The following is a 19,026-nucleotide window of genomic DNA, read 5'->3' as shown; positions in this document are numbered from 1 at the left end:
ATGGAGCATCCCAGGGCTTCTCCCTGCTCTCTGCTCCTCTCCCAGCAGGAGCACAGCACTGGGCAGCCAGCGGGCACAATCCTGGGGACAAGCAAAGCGTCTCTGTGTCCCTCTCACCCTTTCCAAGCTGTCCCTCCAGCTCCTCATGCTGGTCCCCATCGGTGTCCTGGCACCACATCCCTATGGCATCACCTGGATCTCACGACATATGGGGTCCTCATGACATCACCTGTGGCATTGTGCGGATCCTGTGGGGTCCCTCTTGGACCTGTGGCTGTTTGTCTAATGCTGATGTGCAAAGGGACCAGCCTGTCTGTCCTTGGGGATGGGCTCGTGGCCACCGCATTCTCGCAGCAGCAAAGAAAGGGCTGGACAAAGCAGGAGCACAAAGGCAATCTTGGACAGAAACAGCCACAAATCAGGCCCTTGGCTGGGTCTGCTGGATGGGACGAGCTGGAGCGATGCCGGGAGACACGATGGCCCCAGGCTCCCACCCCTGGGGGTGGCACTGTCAGCGTGGGGAGGGTGTCTCTGCTTCACCATGGAGCTGGAGCATCCCGGGGCAGCGCACGGGGCCTTTATCCCCATCTCCTCCCTTTGCTCCTTGCTCAGCCCCGGCTCCAGCACAAGCTCAGCTTTGTCCCGCTGCCTGCGAGCGCTGCCAGCCCTCTCCTGCCCCCCAGGGCTCCAGGGAGACCCCTGCACCCCCCGTTTCAGCCCCCCCATCTCCAGCCGAGCCCCTGCTCTTCCTCGGTGTTAATTAAACTCTTGCTCCTCCTCCCGCGGCTGCTGGGGCCAGCCTCCCCCATCACGCTCTCTGCACTAATTGCTGTTATCCTGTGTTTGCCATTGAGGATCCTGCTCCCCGTTGGCTCTTGGCACAGCCCATGCCCCCCCATGCTGGCTCCCTGGCACGGCACTGCATGGCACTGCATGGCATGGCACACACCACTGCCAGCCCTCTCACGTCGGCACCTCCACCAGCCACTTCCCACCTCCCCAAGCATCCCCTGGCCCTTCCCCACCTCCTGCTTCCTGCCTTCTCCCCACCCCATCCCAAACAGCCCTTTCCTTGGCTTTGCCATCCCACGAGGTCCCGGAACCTGGCTCTCACACACACACCGCATGGAGGAAAAGCCCAGCTAAAGCCCCACAACACCCACGTGCCGGGAGCTTCTCCTTGTGGCATGGGCTGCTTTGCTAGGATGCACCACCACAGCCTCACCGGCATCCTGGCCTTGGCACGGCACCACCCCGCCATGGCCACGGATGAGGTCCAGTACTGGGATACAGCCCAAACCCCTGGTGTGTCCCCTCCCTGGCTTGGGCACTGAGCCCCAACATCCATTCATCCATCCGTCCATCCATCCATCCATCCACCCATTCACCCATCCATCCATCCATCCATCCATCCACCCATTCACCCATCCATCCATCCATCCATCCATCCACCCATTCACCCATCCATCCATCCATCCATCCATCCATCCATCCATCCATCCACTCATCCATCCATCCACCCATTCACCCATCCACCCATCCATCCATCCATCCATCCATCCATCCATCCATCCATCCATCCACTCATCCATCCATCCATCCATCCATCCATCCATCCATCCATCCACTCATCCGTCCATCCATCCATCCATCCATCCATCCATCCATCCATCCATCCATCCATCCACTCATCCATCCACTCATCCATCCATCCATCCGTCCGTCCGTCCGTCCGTCCGTCCATCCATCCATCCATCCAATCCATCCATCCACCCACCCATCCACCCATCCATCCACCCATTCACCCATTCACCCATCCACCCACCCACCCACCCACCTATCCATCCATCCATCCATCCACCCATCCATCCATCCATCCATCCATCCATCCATCCATCCATCCATCCATCCATCCATCCATCCACCCATCCATCCACCCACCCACCCACCCACCTATCCATCCATCCATCCATCCATCCATCCATCCATCCATCCATCCACCCACCCATCCATCCACCCACCCACCCATCTATCTATCCATCCATCCATCCATCCATCCATCCATCCATCCATCCATCCACCCACCCATCCATCCACCCACCCACCCATCTATCTATCCATCCATCCATCCATCCATCCATCCACCCACCCATCCATCCACCCACCCACCCATCTATCTATCCATCCATCCATCCATCCATCCATCCATCCACCCACCCATCCATCCCTTGGCTCTGTACCATGGGCAGGAGGAGCCTGGTGGGATACCAGGATCACCCGTGTTCACCCCGACGCAGCACAAGCACCCGCTTCTCTCACTCGAGCACCCAACAAGTGGCTTAACACCGGACATGACACCCAGCAGCAGCAGAACCCACTACGAGGACCCCCCCCACCCCTAAAGCGAGGTGCACCCCGACACGTTCTTACCTTGTGTCCGTGCTCGGGCGCCTGTTTGTGCTTTCACTGCCGCACACCCCGGGCTGGTGGCTTAAAGGATTTTCCTATAATAACCTCCAAATCCCTCCCCTGGGCACTAAGCTGCAGACCTGGGCCCTTTACGAGGTGCAGAGGGCTCCACGGTGCTCTGCTCTGCTTTGCATATGCTTGTACCAGAGTGGATTTCCCCCCTTCCTGACCCAGCCCTGACCCTGCAAAGCCCCGGATCCCCGTGAATTTCACCCCCCCGTGCCTGCGGGGTCTCTCCCCGCTTTCGGGCTCACCCACACGCTGTACATGCTCCCGCTCGCCATCCCGAGGGGAGCTCGCAGCGAGCTGGGGCATCCTCCCCTCCAGGGGCCGGGCAGTCCCGGGTCCTGCTCAGGGACGGGAGGGGAGTCACTGCCTGGCTCCACTCAGGAGCTGGTGCTGGGGGAAGGCTTCACCCCGATACCCCCCTCCCCATGGCCCCTCACTGCCCCTGGGGAATAAATCACAGCATCCCAGAGTGGGTTGGGTGGAAGGGACCTTAAAGCTCCTCCAGCTCCAACCCCTGCCACGGGCAGGGACCCCTTCCACTGGAGCAGCTTGCTCCAAGCCCCTGTGTCCAACCTGGCCTTGAGCACTGCCAGGGATGGGGCAGCCACAGCTTCTCTGGGCACCCTGTGTCAGCGCCTCAGCACCCTCACAGGGAAGAGCTGCCTGAGAGCTCATCTCAGTCTCCCCTCGGGCAGGTTAAAGCCATTCCCCTTGGCCTCTCCCTACATCCCTTGTCCCAAGCCCCTCTCCAGCTTTCCTGCAGCCCCTTCAGGCACTGGAGCTGCTCTCAGGTCTCCCCTTCAGGAGCCTTCTCTTCTCCAGGCTGCCCCAGCCCAGCTCTCTCAGCCTGGCTCCAGAGCAGAGCTGCTCCAGCCCTCGCAGCATCTCCATGGCCTCCTCTGGCCTCGCTCCAACAGCTCCACGTCCCTCTGGTGCTGCTGCCCCAGCGCTGGATCAGGACTGCAGGGGGGGTCTCCCCAGAGCGCAGCAGAGGGGCAGGATCCCCTCCCGGATGTGTCCCAGATCAGGTTCCCCAGAGCAGGGGACACTGATTCAGGCATGCAAACAAACCCCAACCACGGCTCCTCTGGCCCCATGGCAGCTCTACCCCGAGGTCTGGGCCGGCTGCCCCGGGCACAGGCAGGCTGTGGGCTCATGCTGTCTTGTTTCACTTCTCTTTTGGTGACACAAGCCAAAAGTGAGCAGCCAATCAAACTGGAAACCGGCAGCTGCAGCAGCTTTCAAGGGTACGGCAGCCACCGCAGCGCCTTCCTCTGCTTGAAAAGTGTGCTTCCCCTGCAGCACCCGATGCATGGCTGGGTGCAGGCATGCGTGTGACGCTGGGTGCGCTCAGGTGTGCAGTGCTGACCGCATGGTGCATGCACCCTGGGGCTTCCTGTGGTCACCGTGCTCCAGACACGGCCACCAGCCTGCTCCCCTCGGAGGTGGGCACTGAGCAGATGTGCATGGAGCAGGGGATGTGCACGGTGCAGATGTGCATGGAGCAGATAGGCACAAGGCAGATGTGCATGGAACAGATGTGCACAGAGCAGGGGATGTGCATGGAGCAGATGTGCGCAAAACAGATGTGGACAAAGTGAATGTGCCTGCAGCAGAGGATGTGCATGGTGCAGATGTGCACAAAGCAGATGTGCATGGAGCAGGGGATGTGCATGGAGCAGATGTGCGCAAAGCAGATGTGCATGAAGCAGGGGATGTGCAGGGTGCAGGGGATGTGCATGGTGATGTGCGCAAAGCAGATGTGCCTGCAGCAGGGGATGTGCATGGTGTAGCTGTGCACAAAGCAGATGTGCATGGAGCAGGGGATGTGCATGGTGCAGATGTGCACAAAGCAGATGTGTATGGAGCAGGGGATGTGCATGGTGCAGATGTGCACAAAGCGGATGTACCTGCAGCAGGGGATGTGCATGGTGCAGATGTGCACAAAGCAGATGTGCATGAAGCAGGGGATGTGCATGGTGTAGATGTGTGCAAAGCAGATGTGCATGGAGCAGGGGATGTGCATGGTGCAGATGTGCACAAAGCAGATGTGCATGGAGCAGGGGATGTGCATGGTGTAGATGTGCGCAAAGCAAATGTACCTGCAGCAGGGGATGTGCGTGGACTGGCTGGAGGTGGAGCAGGGGATGTGCATGGATCAGGGAGAAGGGGTGGGAGAGAGAGCTACCATAGCACCATGAGCCGTGATCCCAAAAACCAGCCCGAGCTGGCACAGGGCTGTGGGGGGCACCTTGTCCCCGGACCTCACAGGACCAGCACTGTTCGCTCTGAACACAGCGGGACTGGATGGCCGTGGCTGTGGCTGTTTGCTGGCTTTAATGAGGAGGGGCTCAGTGTGGAGAGAAGGTCACACAAATCAGGGACCTGCTGAGCCGGGGAAGTGCCAGTGATGCCCCTTGCTGGTGGGAACAATCCTCCTGGCTCAGCACCCAACAGCCTGCACAAGGCAGAGGTGCTCAGCCTCATGGCCTGATCCTGTGCTTGAGATGGCTGCTGGGTCCTGGCAGAGCTGCTGCTGAGCCCCAGCAGGGCAGATCCAGCCTGAACCTCACCCGGCCCCGCCGCCGAGGTGGGAATGAATTAGGGAAGCTTTGGCAGCTCCGAGCCCAGGGTGCAAGCCTGGACGGGATGTGCCACGCAAACAGATCCACTTCTCCTTTATTGAGCCCTGCAGAAACATCCCAGCTTCCTCCCCCAGAAGGGGCTTTTTGCAGCCTGTGGTGCCACACATCACTTGGCAGCCACCCTGATGCTGGCGTACTCGGAGCGGGCTGTGCCGGGGCTCCTGCTGTGCTGTGGGGCTGCGGGCAGGGCCTGGAGATCGGCGTAGTGGATGTCATTGTCCTCCTTGCTGCTTTGCTGCGGGAGGACACACGCATGGGGAATGCTGTCCCAAGGGAAAGCTTCCACAAGCAACCCTAAGGGCAGGTGCAAGCCGGGATGGTGGCACTGTGGCTGCACGGATGGCATCGTGCCATGGTGGCGGCTGCTGCTCACCCGTTGCCCACCCTGGCCCCAGAGCCTGGTGGAATCCCCACAAGCCAGAGCATCACCGTGGGATGCTCTTCCCCACAGTCACAGCGTGCTCTTACCTGGCTGGGCAGATGGGAGGTCTCTGGGTCCAAGGCTTGGCTGTGAGGGGGAAGGATTGCTGTTAGTGCTAAAGGCAGCCGCGGCCCCTTCACACCCAGCCTTCCTCAGTTCCCTTCCCCAGCTTTAGCTGGGGTCTGCAGCATGTGGCCACACGATGCCCACACCAAAGGCAGAGAGGGCCAGGGTGCTGTCTGTGGGCCTGGGCTGGGCTCAGACACTGCAGCGAGGGGCTGCAGGGAGCACCCACCCATGAAACATAGGGAGAGGCAACACAGTGCAGCGATGTGCCTGTGAGTAAAGGGGCTTTTCTGTGGAAAACCGCTGCTCCAGTGGGAGAGGAAGGCAGGATAAGGGAGGTGGATAAGGCAGTTCGCAGGGTGCAGAATGATGAGTACAAACCTGGGGGAGCTGGGGGTCCCTGCACAGCACCGCAGAGGGATGGGCAAGAAGCTGCCTCCAGCCACTGCCCCGGCCCGGTCCTGGCTCTCTGCCTCGTCTCTGAACTTCCTCCGGTACATGCAAAGGGCGATGAAGAAGCCGAGGAGTAGGAAGCACAGCACTGCAGCTACAGCCACCATGCTGGGAGCCAGGGCTGCCTCTGCGGAGGTACAACAAGAGAGGGTGGTGGGCGCGAGGCAGCGGGCAGGGTGGAGGCTGTGGGACGGGGTCCTGGGGAGCAGCATCCCACTGGGAGCCCCACTCACCATTCAGGGACACCTCGGTGCCCTTTCCATGCTGAAACACCAAAACACCATGCACAGACTTGTTGTACTTCACACAGTAATAGGTGCCGGCATCCTCGAGGCGAACATCCTTGATGTGGATGGTGAAGTCTGTGTTGGACCCAGCTGCTGCCCTCGTCACACGGGGGGACGTGGCCGTCTGGTCGTAAATGGTCTCATTCTCACTGCCCCAGCCCTTCAGCCACTTCACAGGACCAGTGGGACCATCTCCAGATGCGGTGCAGGTCAGGGTGAGCGTCTCCCCGGCTGTCACCCACAGCTTCACCTGGGGCTGATGCAGCTGAAAGCTCTGACCCTTCTGGGCACCCGCACCTGGGCACAGGACAGGAGGGTTTGGGGCTCCTCTCAGCCCAGAGCAGCCCCAGACTGCGCCGAGTTTGCAGCAAGTAAGCTGAGAACAATCCCAGGGTTTGGCAGAGAGAAGGAAGCCGCAGGCGCCGGGAGTGGCAGAAACCACGTTCAAAATGAACAAGAACGGGCAAATACGCATCCCCTGTCGTGCTGTTAACAGAGCTGCTGTGCTTGCTTGGAGTCCAGAGAGGTGCAGAGGGAGCCAAGGGGAATTCCTGGCAGGAAACGCTCTCGAGCGCTGTTAAACCTTAACGCCCCAGCGCTGCGTGCCACGGACAAGGACCCCCGGGGCTCTGCGAGGAGCTGGTTTCGCAACCAGGGGCTGTGCGCGGCCGGCCGGGAGCCGGCTCTGAGCAGGGAGGTGCAGCCCTGGAGCCCAGCACAGCCCCGAGGCTCTTTCTGCCCCCAAACTCCTGTCCCCGAACGCCTCCCGACCCCCAAACCCTCCTGTCAAAGCCCCTCACTACATCCAGCACCGGCTCAGCGGGGCTCCGCGCTGCCCGTCCAGCCTTAACCCAGTAGCCCCAAAGGCATTCAGAGAGGGAACCCCGCTCCCCGCAGACCCCCGGGCAGCAGGAACGGGGCAGCTGGGGGGCGGGAGGGGGGAACCGCAGCCCCGCTCCGGACTCACCCGAGGGCTCCTGCGGAGAGGGGCCGCGCTGCCCGGGAGGGAGCGGAGCGGCGGCGGCGGGGCCGGCCATGGGCACCAGCTGCGGGAAGAGGAGGAAAAGCGGCACAGGAAATGGAAGCGAGCGGCCGCGAGCTGTGCCGGCCCCGGGGTGGGCGGGGACCCCCGACGGGCTTCATCCTCACCGGACAGCCGCGGCGGGCTGCGCCGGGCAGCGGGCACCGAGAGCCCGCCGGAGACCCCAGGCCGGGCCCCGGTCCTAAGGGCGAGCTCTGAGCGTCCTCTCGACGTCCCGGGCTGGCCACGCGTGGGGCAGCGCGATAGAGGGGGCCCCTGTCGCTGCCTGCCCCGTGCCGTGGCAGTGGCACACGTCGGTGGGGACAGCGCGACCGGCACCGCGGGCGAGGACCAGGCTGGTGACACGAGGTGGTGTCAACACCGCGGTGAACGGCGGCGGCTTGGGCAAGGGCTCCCTGGGGGAACTCGGACAGAGGCGGGTCCCTTCCTTCCTCTTTGCCAGGAGGAAGCCCAGCGCCGAGCCGAGCCGAGCCGGGCCGGGCCGGGCCAGGCCGAGCCGTGCGGGGCCGTCGGGAGCTGGACATGGGAAGCACCACGGCGCCAGAAATGCGGACGCTGCCTCTCGCCTGCCTGACATTGCTCCTGCTCCACAGATCCCCGGGTGAGTGCGGCTCTAGAAGCAGTGATGGGAGGCAGCGGCTGTGCCGGCAGCTCGTGTCCGAGCTGCTCTGAGCACCACGGGGGTTCATTGGCACAGCTCTGCCTGGCTGGGAGCACAGAGGTGTCTGATGCTTCTGTACCTGCAATCACTGCCCTGGGCTCCCTGCTACCCTGGTCCCCACTGCCCGGAGCCGTGTGCTCAGCCTGGCCCAGGGGTGCGGAAGGGAACCTGGTCGGGTGTGCGGTGCCAGATGTGATGTGGTCTGATGTTCCCCCCAGGTACCGGTGCCCAGGAGTTTCTGGACTTCAAGCTACATCAGCCCCAGGGCAATGTGTCAGTGACAGCGGGGGAGACGCTCACCCTGACCTGCACCATATCTGGAGATGGTCCCGTTGGTCCTGTGAAGTGGCTGAAGGGCTGGGGCAGTGAGAATGAGACCTTTTATGAGTTCCCCCGTGTGACGAGGGCAGCAGCTGGGTCCAGCACAGACTTCACCATCCTCATCAGGGACGTTCGCCTCGAGGATGCCGGCACCTATTACTGCGTGAAGTACCAGAAGTCTGTGCATGGTGTTTCGGTGTTTAAGCGTGGAGAGGGCACTGAGGTGTCCGTGTACGGTGAGTGGGGCTCCCAGAGCAGAAGGGGCTCGGTGCTGCCCCAGGAGCAGGTCCCGTGGGTCACCCCTGGCCATACCCATGTCCCCATGGGAGCCCCGGGGCCGGGCAGGGCTGGCAGAGCCCGGTCTGACGGCCCCGTTGCTTCTGTTCTCCCGCAGCCAAACCCAGCAGGCCGGTCGTGTCCGGGCCATGGAACAGAGCAGGGCCGGGGCAATCGGTGCCTTTCACGTGCACGGCCGGAGGGTTCTTCCCCAGAGAAATCGCTGTGAAGTGGCTGAAGGACGGGGCCCAGATCTCGGCTCAGCAGCCCCAGGTCACCCCCGGGCGGACGAAATCCTCCTACGACGCGTCCAGCACCGTGTCGGTGACGCTGCAGGAGGGCGACGTCCGCTCGCAGCTGCAGTGCGAGGTTCATCACCGCACGCTGCCGGCCCCGCTGCGGAGCAGCTTCCAGCTCAGCCGAGCCCTGCGAGGTGAGGGCTGGGGGGGCCGCGCTGCGCTGTGCGGCTGCCGGGGGGCACGGGGCGCGCTGCGGGCAGCGGGGCCGGGGATGGCCCGCACCAGGCGCTGCCTCTCTCCCCAGTGCCCCCCAGCGTGCAGGTGGTGGCTGAGCCGCCGAGCCCCGTGGAGGTGAACAAGACGGTGAACTTGACGTGCCTCGTGAAGGGGTTTTACCCGGGAGACGTGGCCGTCGCCTGGCTGGAGAACGGGACGGAGATGAGCGCGGAGAGCCCCCCCCCGCCGGCGGAGACCCCGCGGGGCTTGTTCGAGCTGCGCAGCCTGGTGGAGGTGCAAGCGACGGAGGAGAAGAACGGGTCCGTGTTCACCTGCCGCGTGGTGCACGACGCCCAGGGCCCCGTCAGCGGGACGAGCACCCTGCGGATCGCTGCCCCGGCCAAGGGCGGGCTGAGCGACCGGTCCCAGACTGATAACGGTGCGTGAGAGCTGAAGGTCCCGGCGGGGGCTGTGGGGTGCCCGTCTTCGGGGCCCTGCTGCTCACATCCCTTGTCCCTAATGCAGATATGAGCCTCCTGTCCAGCCCCGGCTTGTGGCTTGGCATCCTGCTGGAGAAAGGGCTGCTCGGCGGCCTCCTCTTCTTCTTCTTCCGGCACGGGAGGGCGTGAAGAGGGACACCCGGGGGCTGCTTGCCCCATCCCGCTCCATGTCAGCCCCTTGATCCTCGGGTCTCGGTGCCGGGAGCGGGTCCTGGCGCTCGGCTGCCGTCAGTCCGTACCTGGAAATAAAGGGGCTGGGATGTACAGGCTGTCCCGGGCTGCTCGGCTCTGCCCTCCCCGGTGCTCGGCGCTGCCCTCCCCGGTGCTCGGCGCTGCCCTCCCCGGTGCTCGGCGCATCGCACCCCCGCGCCGCCAGGGGCCGCTGTGGTCGCGGTGCCGTTTCCTCCCCGGGCCGGCTTTAGCGGCGCACACGGCGGGGCCGGGCGGTGTCTGCGCGGCTGCCGGCGGTGTTTGGGCGCTGCACCGCGGCAAGATGGCGGACAGGGAGGAGGCGTTGAGGGAGTTCGTGGCTGTGACCGGGGTCGAGGAGGGGCGGGCGCGGTTCTTCCTCGAGTCCGCCGGCTGGGACCTGCAGGTAGCGCCGAGCCCCCGAGCCGGGAGCGAGCGGCGCGGCCCGGGGCCGTGGCGGCGGCGGCGGTGGTGGGGGGGGGAGCAGCGCTGGGCCGGCGCTCGGGGCCCCGCTCCAGGCCCCGGGCTCAAGGTTCCCCTTGCGGCCGCAGGGCTGCGAGGGTCGTGCTCAGGCGGTGCCGGTTGGGGCCGAAGCCCGGCCTGGTTCGCTGCTTACTTCGAACGTCGCTGCTGGGTAGCGCGGGGTGAGGAGCCCGGGGTGGGTTTGCCCGGGTAGCGGCAGTGCCAGCTCCCCTCAGGGCCGGGGGCAAACAGAACCGGGCTGGCGTGCTCCTGCCTGCGCTCCGCCCGAGCCGTCCGGCTGGGTTAAAGTCGGAGCCCGCTCGTGGCTGTGGCAGGAGCAGCTGTTGCGGAGCAGTGCTTTTAGCCTGAGCCCTGTGGAAACAGCCCCGAAGGAGCGAGGTTGCTCTGACCTACCTGTACCAGCGAGTGCCGTCCTGCAGCAAAGCTGAGTGTTAGGAGCTGGCAAGGGCTCCTCTGCGAGGCCCCCAAAGCGGGGGATGACATGGAGCATCTTCGCTGTGATGCACCTTAGGAGGTCCAGAGGGACAGGGACTGCAGCTGTGGTGTTTGTGTGAGGCTTTGCTGCTGTTGGGGAATGGCTGCTCCCACCTGTGTGTTCCTTTCCAGATTGCACTCGCCAGTTTCTATGAGGACGGGGGGGATGAGGACATCCTGACCCTTCCCCAGCCAACAGCCAGCTCCATATCCAGAGGCTCTTCAGCCAGGTGAGGAGGGAGCTCCAGCGCTGAGCTCTTCATTGTGTGACAGTGAGAGCTGGCTCATCCTGCGGTGGTGAGTGAGCTGTACTGGTGGATGGTGGCCAGGTTGGATACAGGGGCTTGGAGCACCCTGCTCCAGTGGAAGGTGTCCCTGCCCGTGGCAGGGGTTGGAGCTGGAGGAGCTTTAAGCTCCTTTCAACACAGACAAGTCTGGGATTCACATAAAGCCTCAGCTGTATCTGAAGCCCTGATGTGTGTTAGTCTTCAGGAAAAACAGCTCCGTGGTTAGACCTGCTTCACCTCATGGCTCCCTGGGCATTGTGAAAACCCCAGTATTTATAAATGCAAGCACAGAGGTTATTGCACAACTAATCCAAAGATCAGCTCCTCAGCTTGCCTCATTGCTCAGGTAACACTTGATTTGTCTCGAGGTCAAAGGCAGTCGGTTGGTGACACTTTCATTCGAGCAGGTTGTGCCTCCACAGGAAAGTTCTAATGTTGGGTGACACCTGATCCATTTTACAAGAAGAAGTTAGTTTTGCCTTGCCAAGTCCCTGAGCAGCAGGGAAACACTGCCTGGGTTGACAAAGGAGGAGTTACTGACTCTGTTGTGAAGAAGAGGTGCTCTTGGTTCAGGCTCTGGTGAACAAAGCCCCTGTTGCAGAGGAGATCTGCGTCAGTTTGGATCACGGATAATGGCCTCAGCAGAAACAACCAGAAGGGAAGGATGTGGGGGCTGGAGGAGGGCCCTGTGCAGGTTGGAAGAGGTGGCAAAATGCAGTATGTGAACAGACTGAGGACTCCCATCTTCTGCTGGTGCAGCCCCCCTCCAGTGCACCCACCTCCTCTTGATTGCTGTTGGTGTCATTGGCAGGTCCAGGAGCTCAGGTCCCCACGTGGTTCCACACAGGGCAGCACCGACCTGTCATTTCATCGAGTAATGAATCACAGCCTCAAGCAGAACAGCATCAACCCAGAGGTTCTGCTTGTATGGTTTTGCTGTGTCATGAGGGTGATGCGCTTCTCTGCCTGCCTCTTGCAGTGACCACAGAGTAACGTCGTTTCGAGACCTTGTTCATGCACAGGAGGATGATGATGAAGAGGAGGAGGGGCAGAGGTAAGTTCTCGGTGGGAGACTCAAAACCTGTGTGCTCATCCCTGCCCTGCTCTGATGACTTGTTTCTTCTGTCCAGGACTTTGTAAGAAGGCAGCTGGAGTCGATATGAAACTCCTATAGTGAAAAACCTGAGGTTTGACAGGGCAGGTTTGGTCCGTGCAGAGCCTGGCCCCAAGCACGTGCTCAGTGTGGCTGTGGGAGCGCCACATTTCACTGCTGAGCTCTGCTGGTGAGAGTGGGGCTTAAGGCAGAAGGTGGAAGCCCTAAGTTCAGAGTAGAAAAACGTGGTCCCCTTTCCAGTGGGAGCGTGGTGTACTGCTGGGGAAGCTGGTTACTGTCTCAGCTCTAAGTAGCTGGATACCCTCAGGGTTAACAGGCAATGGAAGTGGAATGGAGCTGTGATCTGTCTTAAAGTGGCTCAGCCCTCAGTAGACTGCGTGGTCTCTGCAAACAGATGTGGGCTTGCTCTGTGTTACAAGCCATCTGGAAGCTAATAAACCCAGTCTTCCAGAAGTGCTTAATTGCACTTCACTGACTGCATTCAGTGCTTCCAGTTCAGATCCGTTCTGTGTGTGGGGAATCTGTCAGTGTGGCATGAATATGTGTGTGCCTTCCCTCACACTGCCCACCTTCTTCCATCTGACAGGTCGGAGTTGCTGGAAGTCTTGTTGGGCTTGGAAGTAAAGCTGGTGCTGGCATTTGAAACTGAGCCTTGTCAGTCTGGGCTGCTGCTCTTGCTGGGTCTGAGAGAGTTATCGATTTATTGCTGTTGAGCAAGGATAATGTTACAGTAACTGACATAAGGAGCTGCTGCGAGGGCTGGAGCAGCTCTGCTCTGGAGCCAAGCTGAGAGAGCTGGGCTGGGTCAGCCTGGAGAAGAGAAGGCTCCTTAAGGAGAGACCTTAGAGCAGCTCCAGTGCCTAAAGGCGCTGCAGGAAACCTGGAGAGGGGCCTGGGACAAGGGATGTAGGGACAGGCCAAGGGGAATGGCTTGAACCTGCCAGAGGGGAGACTGAGCTGAGCTCTTAGGCAGAAGCTCTTCCCTGTGAGGGTGCTGAGGCGCTGGCACAGGGTGCCCAGAGAAGCTGTGGCTGCCCCATCCCTGGCAGTGTTCAAGGCCAGGTTGGAACTGGATGAGCCTTAAGGTGCCTTCCAACCCAAACCATTCATTCTGTGGCTCTATGAAGAGGACAATCTCTAGTACAGTGAGTACTTGCGAGTGGCCCCAGTAGAGGCACACTGGTAATAGCTAATATTTGTAGATCCAAGCTGTTCCATTAAGCTGTGAAAACCAAACAAGTGAATGCTGGTAGAAGACTGGGTGCTGTGACACACATCTCCTGCAGAAGCAGCAGCGCCGTCTTGCCCAGGACCCCAAGGTGAGCACGTTTCCCCCTGTGCTGTCTGCCAGGTTTTATGCTGGTGGCTCAGAGAGGAGTGGGCAGCAGATCGTTGGTCCCCCGAGGAAGAAGAGCCCCAATGAGCTGGTGGAGGATCTGTTCAAAGGAGCGAAGGAACACGGCGCGGTGGCGGTTGACCGGACGGCCAAGAGCGGCGGCGAGACCAGCAAGCCTAAAGTGAGGAGTTCGTCCTTCTGTTCCCTGTTTCAGTTCCTGTGGAGTCCTGGAATTGTCTTTAAGGGACAGCAAAGTTTGGGTTCCTTTAGTGCAGCTCCAACTCGTGTATCACAGTGGCAAGGAAAGGCACTTTCTTGTGGTGTATTCATTAAGTTGCTCAAGCTGGTCACTGTGCCTGCAGGACAAGAGATGTTCTTGATGCCCCATAGCCCCCATTCAGCCACAGCAGTGTTAGGGAAAGAGAAGCAAAGCTGTCCTGGGTTTGTGTCTTGGTTTGTGCTGTTCTATAACCTCTCTGCTGCCTCTCTCTTGCAGCCTTTTGCAGGGGGAGGGTATCGCCTTGGTGCTACCCCAGAGGAGGAGTCTGCCTATGTGGCAGGAGAGAGGAGACACAACTCTGCTCAGGATGTGAGTATCAATCAGTTTGGTGGTGTAAATGTCAGCTGAGGGATCTCTCTACTATAGCTGCACAGCTTGAGAGCCTGAGAGTTACAAAGCCCTGTAGAAATCCAGGAGGACAGAAGAATGGTAGATCCTGCTTCTGGTGGGATTTCTGATTAGAAGATGGTAGATGCTTATTAGAGCGCTGGGTGATTAACTCTTCATAACCATGAAGAGATTTGGAGCTAACAGCACCAGTGCAGGATTCTCCTGTGCTTGGTTTGTGACCAAATACCCACCTAGGCTGTGGTGAGAGCTTGATTTTGGCTCCTCTCCTGGCACACTCTTGGCTTTCCAACCTCATTTATGACAGCATCTGCAGTGCCACCTCCTAGGAACTGCTGCCTAACTGTTACATAGCCAGGGCTTTGGGGTTTTCCAAGCCAGAGGAACCTGGCTGGAATGTTTTCTGCACCTTGAAATGCCTCTGCCAGTCTGGAGCACTTCATTTTGCATCTGCTTATCATTCTTACCGAGCTGCCTCGGTGAGGCTAACTGTTGTGTGGGGCTGCTGCAGGTCCACGTTGTGCTGAAGCTCTGGAAGAGTGGATTCAGTCTGGATAGCGGAGAACTGAGGAGCTACCAGGATCCGTCCAATGCCCAGTTTCTTGATGATATCCGCAGAGGGTATGTAGGGAGAAGGGAGGGAAGGAATAGCTGTTTTCTGCAGCAGAAGTGCTTGTGGAATCCAGGATGCTGAACCAGTGGTACGTTTCACCTGAGCTGGATTAATATGGGAGCTGTGGAAGGGGAGACTTGAACACTTTGGATAAATGGGAAGAGGCTTTGGTTTGGGTGGGGCCTGGAGAGCTTGAAGTGAACAAATGTTAGTATTTGGGCTGGGAATCCCTGATGCATTTTGTCAGTCCAGGTGAGGGCTAGGGAAAGGTGACCTTTATCCCGTGTCTGGTAGTGGGAGGTGTGCATCTGCCCTGTTAGTTAAGCACAGGCTCACTGCAGCTCCCAGAATCCCAGAGGTCTGTGGCTGGCACTTTCCCTTTGTGCCTTCCCAACTGGGAGCCAGCAGCCTCAGGACAGTCTCTTTGCAGGGAGGTCCCGGCCGAGCTGCGCAGGCTGGCGCGGGGTGGACAAGTGAACCTGGACATGGAGGATCACCGCGACGAGGAGTATGTGAAACCCAAAAGTGTCTTCAAAGCTTTCACTGGAGAAGGACAGAAGCTGGGCAGGTGAGAAGGCAGCAGCTCCCCAGCAAAGAGCTTGCTTTGTGCGTGATGCAGAAGTGTCACGCCAGAGTTGTGTTGGGTTGATTCATCTGTCAGTGCCTGTGGTGTGGGAGGTGTTCCTCGCAGGGAGGAAATGAGGTTTACTCGCATGTCCTGTGAGGTGGCTCATCCTTTCCAGGCCAGGAGGTGAATCCCTAGTTTGGAACCATTGTGGGATGGTGCACAGGAGCAGTGTCTCCAAGTTACACTGCCCATGTTTCCTGTGGGGGTGTGAAGACCCATGATGTGTGCTCCAAAGGGATATAGGGGATGTTCTAAGACAAGTTCCTGCTCAGTAGCCGACTCCTGCATCCTCATCTCCAGTTGTGTTGGTGCCTCTGGCAGTGGGCCCAGTGTCTCATTCGAGTTTTACCAGCTCACCTTGTGTCTCCCTGCCCTCAGCAGTGCACCCCAGGTGATGGGCACCAGCTCTCCAGCCCAGCAGGCAGCCAATGAAGCCAAAGCCAGCTCTGCCATCGTGATTGACGAGTCAGAGCCTGTCACCAACATCCAGATCCGGCTCGCTGACGGCGGGCGCCTGGTGCAGAAGTTCAACCACAACCACAGGTACAGCCACAGTGTGAATCACAGGTGACTGACTGGGAAGGCCGGGATGGCACTGCAGGCTGTGCACAGAGGGAGCTGAGGTTAAACTCCTGGCCAGCCTGCTGCAGAGAGCTCTGGGGATCCTTCTGTATAGGTGAAGAGGAGTAAAATCATTGTGGGGTTTTAAGGCGGTTGTTAACTGTTGGAAGGATTGGATTTGCTTTCTGAATCATGAGGGATTATAGCCAGGGATACTGCACCTGGAAGCATCAGAGGCACTTTCCTTAATGTCACTTAAAAAGCCTGAATCTCTTCTAAGGGCTTTACAAACTGTCAGATAACTGAACTTGTTCCATTATTCTCCCAGTTCTTTACTGGCTGTGGCCTCTGTTGTTAGCTGAAAGCCAGATGCAGCAGCTGCGGGGTTGCCTACTCTGGGAAGCTGAATTCAGGCTGTCGCCGTGGTTTTAGGATGCTCAATAACAGGATCATCCTCATGTGTCTGATCCCTTTGGACAGGATCCGGGACATCCGGCTCTTCATAGTAGATGCCCGGCCAGCGATGGCTGCCACCAGCTTCATCCTCATGACCACCTTCCCCAACAAAGAGCTGACTGACGAGAACCAGACCCTGAAGGAAGCCAACCTGCTCAACGCTGTCATCGTCCAGCGGTTGACATAAGGACCCCGCTGTGCCGCGCAGGCTCACACCTCCTCCTAGCTCTGGGTTCTTAGCTCTCGGTTGGACTTTCTCTCTTTAGTTGCATTTCCCATGGGGGTTTTTGTTGTTGGTTTTGGGTTGTTTTTTTTCGTGATGATGATCAGTGGACTTGGAAATAAATAAATGAGATGAATCCATTTTGAAAGGAGCTGCAGCCTCTCGTGCCACAGGCTCTCCAGGAGAGCTGGGTTGAGTTACCTTTGTGGGATGTGTTACTGCCTTGAGAGGAGTGAGGAAGGCGAGGGAAAGGGAGCTCCCAAAGAGCAGTTTCTGTCCAGAGTTCCCAGCTGGGTGCTTATCACAGTCCTTTGGTTCTTCCCTCTCCTCCAGGGACTGCTGTGAAGTGCTCTATTTTCTCACCTTAACTAGAAACTATATGAGAATGGGTGATCTGATAATGGTTGTGGAGGGAAGGCTTTGGGAAACAGCCTTTGCTCACTGTGGGGTGCCAGGTTTAACACTTCTTGGGCTTTTCCAGAGAGGAAGTCCTGACTTTCTTTCCCCCAGCAGGACTCAGGGGTGTTAAGTGCAGTGCCTGCTCCTCCTGCCCTTCCTCCTGCAGCCCAGGCTGCCGCTTGAATTTGCTGTACTGCATTCACTGAAGCTCTGCTGCTGACCTTTCTTTCCAAGAAGGCACAAAGCTGAATCAGCACAAAGTGACTGAAACTAAAAGGCAAATGGAGCCTGCCTTACTAGAAAGCAAGTTTTGTTTTGAGAGGTGAATTACTGAGATGATGGAAACAGCTCAGGTGGGAAAACTCAAGCCTGTAGGACCCTTTGATTTATTTCCTCTGCTGAGGGCTAGCGTAGCTGCACAGCTGGAATTCTCCAGCTTTGCTCTGTTGTGCTGGTTGTGTTTTGGACTCGGGTCTCTGCATCTTTCTCTCCTTTGAACAGAATCCTCCGGGTGCTTTCTTTAATGCCTTGATGTAAGGGCCTGGTAGTAGTCGCACGTACAAGTTACCATCTATAGCCTTGTGCCAGGGCACTTTGCACCAGCCCACAACGTGCTCGCTGCCCTAGTGCTGCCCTCGGAGCAGAACTGGAGAGCTGTGTGGAACCGTGGGCCTCCAGACATCAGCCAAGTGGGAACTGATCCAGCACCATCCCATCCGCAGAGGCTGCACCACTGCCATGCCCAGGGCTGGAGCATCCCAGCTGGAGCCCTGCACTGTGAGTCCAACCCCTCAGTGCTCCGAAGCTCCTAGGTCCCCTCGTGGGCACAGAGGACAAGCGGTAGGGCCGGGAGGTGCAGGCTGGGGCAGGGCAGCAGGTCGGTGCAGCAGGTCAGGCAGGTTCAGCGTGAGGAACTCGCTTGGCCGCCTGTATTAATGCACAACGCGGGAGGAGATTCCAGACCTCAGCAAAGGGCAGTTTTACCACCAGTTCCTCCATTGAGAGCTGAATTCCATTCCCTGTTCATTCCTAACTGGAGCCATAATGTGAGTAACAAGGAGTTTGTAAACTGTTGTGAAAATTGCCATTAAAAGCCCACAAAAGAGGAAAGCAGCGTTTGAGCCTTTCTGTGGCTGGTTCTCGTGGCTGGGACGGTGTGCATGCAGTGCCTGCTCTGGCTTCCCTTCAGCCCTCTGCAGCTCAGTGAGATTCAGAGTCTCAGCAGTGGCTTGAAGGTGTTTTTCTGCAGCACTTGGTGCTTTGTGCCCACTCGGCAATCGGTGTGAACCTGTACAAAGAGCTCAGAAAGGGGATTTACCCTGGAGCTCGGTAACTGCCCTGTGGGAAGCCACTCATTGGAGTCATTCTTTGGAGGCGTTCATAGAATCCCAGCCTGGGTTGGGTTGGAAGGGACCTTAAGCTCATCTGGTTCCAACCTCTGCCACGGACAGGGATGCCTTCCACTGGAGCAGCCCCCTCCAACCTGGCCTTGCTCTTGTATCTTGTGCCATTTTAGGGACCTGGGATAACCTCTTCCAGACTGCTGGACAGGATCTGCTCCTGAACCCAGATAGAGACTTCATCTGTGTCCTCTTCTGCCTTGGTTAGCCAGTGCCATCAGAGGGCTGAGGTGACAACCAGCTGCCATCCATGGTCCTTGTGGTCCCTGCAAGTGAAACGAGGGCTGGTAGCCAGACAGCAGCTCCTCCAGCTGCCGACCCCAAGGGGTTTGTTGTGCAGATTCCGCTCACCGATGGCAACTTCCACATCCAGGTTTCCTGCCCGCTCTCTCCTCGGCACCGGGGTGATCAATTCCGGGTTGCTCTGGGCCTCAAGACGTTTGTGTGCCAGGAAAGTCGCGTTTCCTCCCGAGCCGGCGGGTGGCAGTGCTGCAGAGACACCGCTCTGCGCCTTGCAGGCTCCTGCGGAGGAGCTGGGAGCTCCTGCCCCTTGTGCTGCTCTCTCTGTGTGTCTGAGCCCTCTGTGACACCGCTGCCGCCTCCTCCTTCCTCTGAGCCTCTGCTTGGGCT

At 59.3% G+C, this 19,026-nt stretch overlaps 3 protein-coding genes across 4 annotated transcripts; 2 read left to right on the top strand and 1 right to left on the bottom strand.

The window, feature by feature from the left end:
* Positions 1 to 4,792: 4,792 nt before the first annotated feature.
* On the bottom strand, positions 4,793 to 7,840 carry LOC133262567 (tyrosine-protein phosphatase non-receptor type substrate 1-like). Of its 2 annotated transcripts, XM_061441855.1 has the most exons (5): positions 7,318 to 7,840; positions 6,297 to 6,647; positions 5,992 to 6,190; positions 5,592 to 5,631; positions 4,793 to 5,358 (listed from the first exon to the last, which is right to left on the bottom strand). In XM_061441855.1, the coding sequence occupies exons 1-5, from the start codon at positions 7,385 to 7,387 to the stop codon at positions 5,230 to 5,232; spliced, it is 789 nt and encodes a 262-aa protein (XP_061297839.1). In that variant the 5' UTR covers positions 7,388 to 7,840; the 3' UTR covers positions 4,793 to 5,229. The 2 variants fall into 2 exon arrangements, with proteins under 2 accessions (XP_061297839.1, XP_061297838.1); XM_061441854.1 differs by lacking the exon at positions 7,318 to 7,840 and having other exon boundaries at positions 6,297 to 7,100.
* A 39-nt stretch (positions 7,841 to 7,879) lies between these two features.
* Positions 7,880 to 9,869, top strand: LOC133262260 (tyrosine-protein phosphatase non-receptor type substrate 1-like). Its single transcript, XM_061441258.1, has 5 exons — positions 7,880 to 7,993; positions 8,272 to 8,610; positions 8,769 to 9,083; positions 9,194 to 9,544; positions 9,631 to 9,869. The coding sequence occupies exons 1-5, from the start codon at positions 7,915 to 7,917 to the stop codon at positions 9,732 to 9,734; spliced, it is 1,188 nt and encodes a 395-aa protein (XP_061297242.1). The 5' UTR covers positions 7,880 to 7,914; the 3' UTR covers positions 9,735 to 9,869.
* A 164-nt stretch (positions 9,870 to 10,033) lies between these two features.
* On the top strand, positions 10,034 to 16,748 carry NSFL1C (NSFL1 cofactor). The gene is made up of 9 exons (XM_061441265.1): positions 10,034 to 10,200; positions 10,884 to 10,981; positions 12,018 to 12,092; positions 13,504 to 13,669; positions 13,985 to 14,077; positions 14,628 to 14,737; positions 15,160 to 15,297; positions 15,736 to 15,900; positions 16,399 to 16,748. Exons 1-9 carry the CDS (start codon positions 10,099 to 10,101, stop codon positions 16,559 to 16,561), a joined length of 1,110 nt encoding a protein of 369 aa, XP_061297249.1. The 5' UTR covers positions 10,034 to 10,098; the 3' UTR covers positions 16,562 to 16,748.
* The last annotated feature ends 2,278 nt before the right edge of the window (positions 16,749 to 19,026 follow it).

This window comes from Pezoporus flaviventris, unplaced genomic scaffold (assembly GCF_033815535.1).
Source record: "Pezoporus flaviventris isolate CSIRO_AGI_PZ_B2104156 unplaced genomic scaffold, CSIRO_AGI_Pfla_v1 ptg000213l, whole genome shotgun sequence".
In the NCBI taxonomy this organism is placed as follows: domain Eukaryota; kingdom Metazoa; phylum Chordata; class Aves; order Psittaciformes; family Psittacidae; genus Pezoporus; species Pezoporus flaviventris.
Note: the sequence above shows the minus strand (reverse complement) of the source record. Positions and strands in the feature narration are given on the sequence as shown.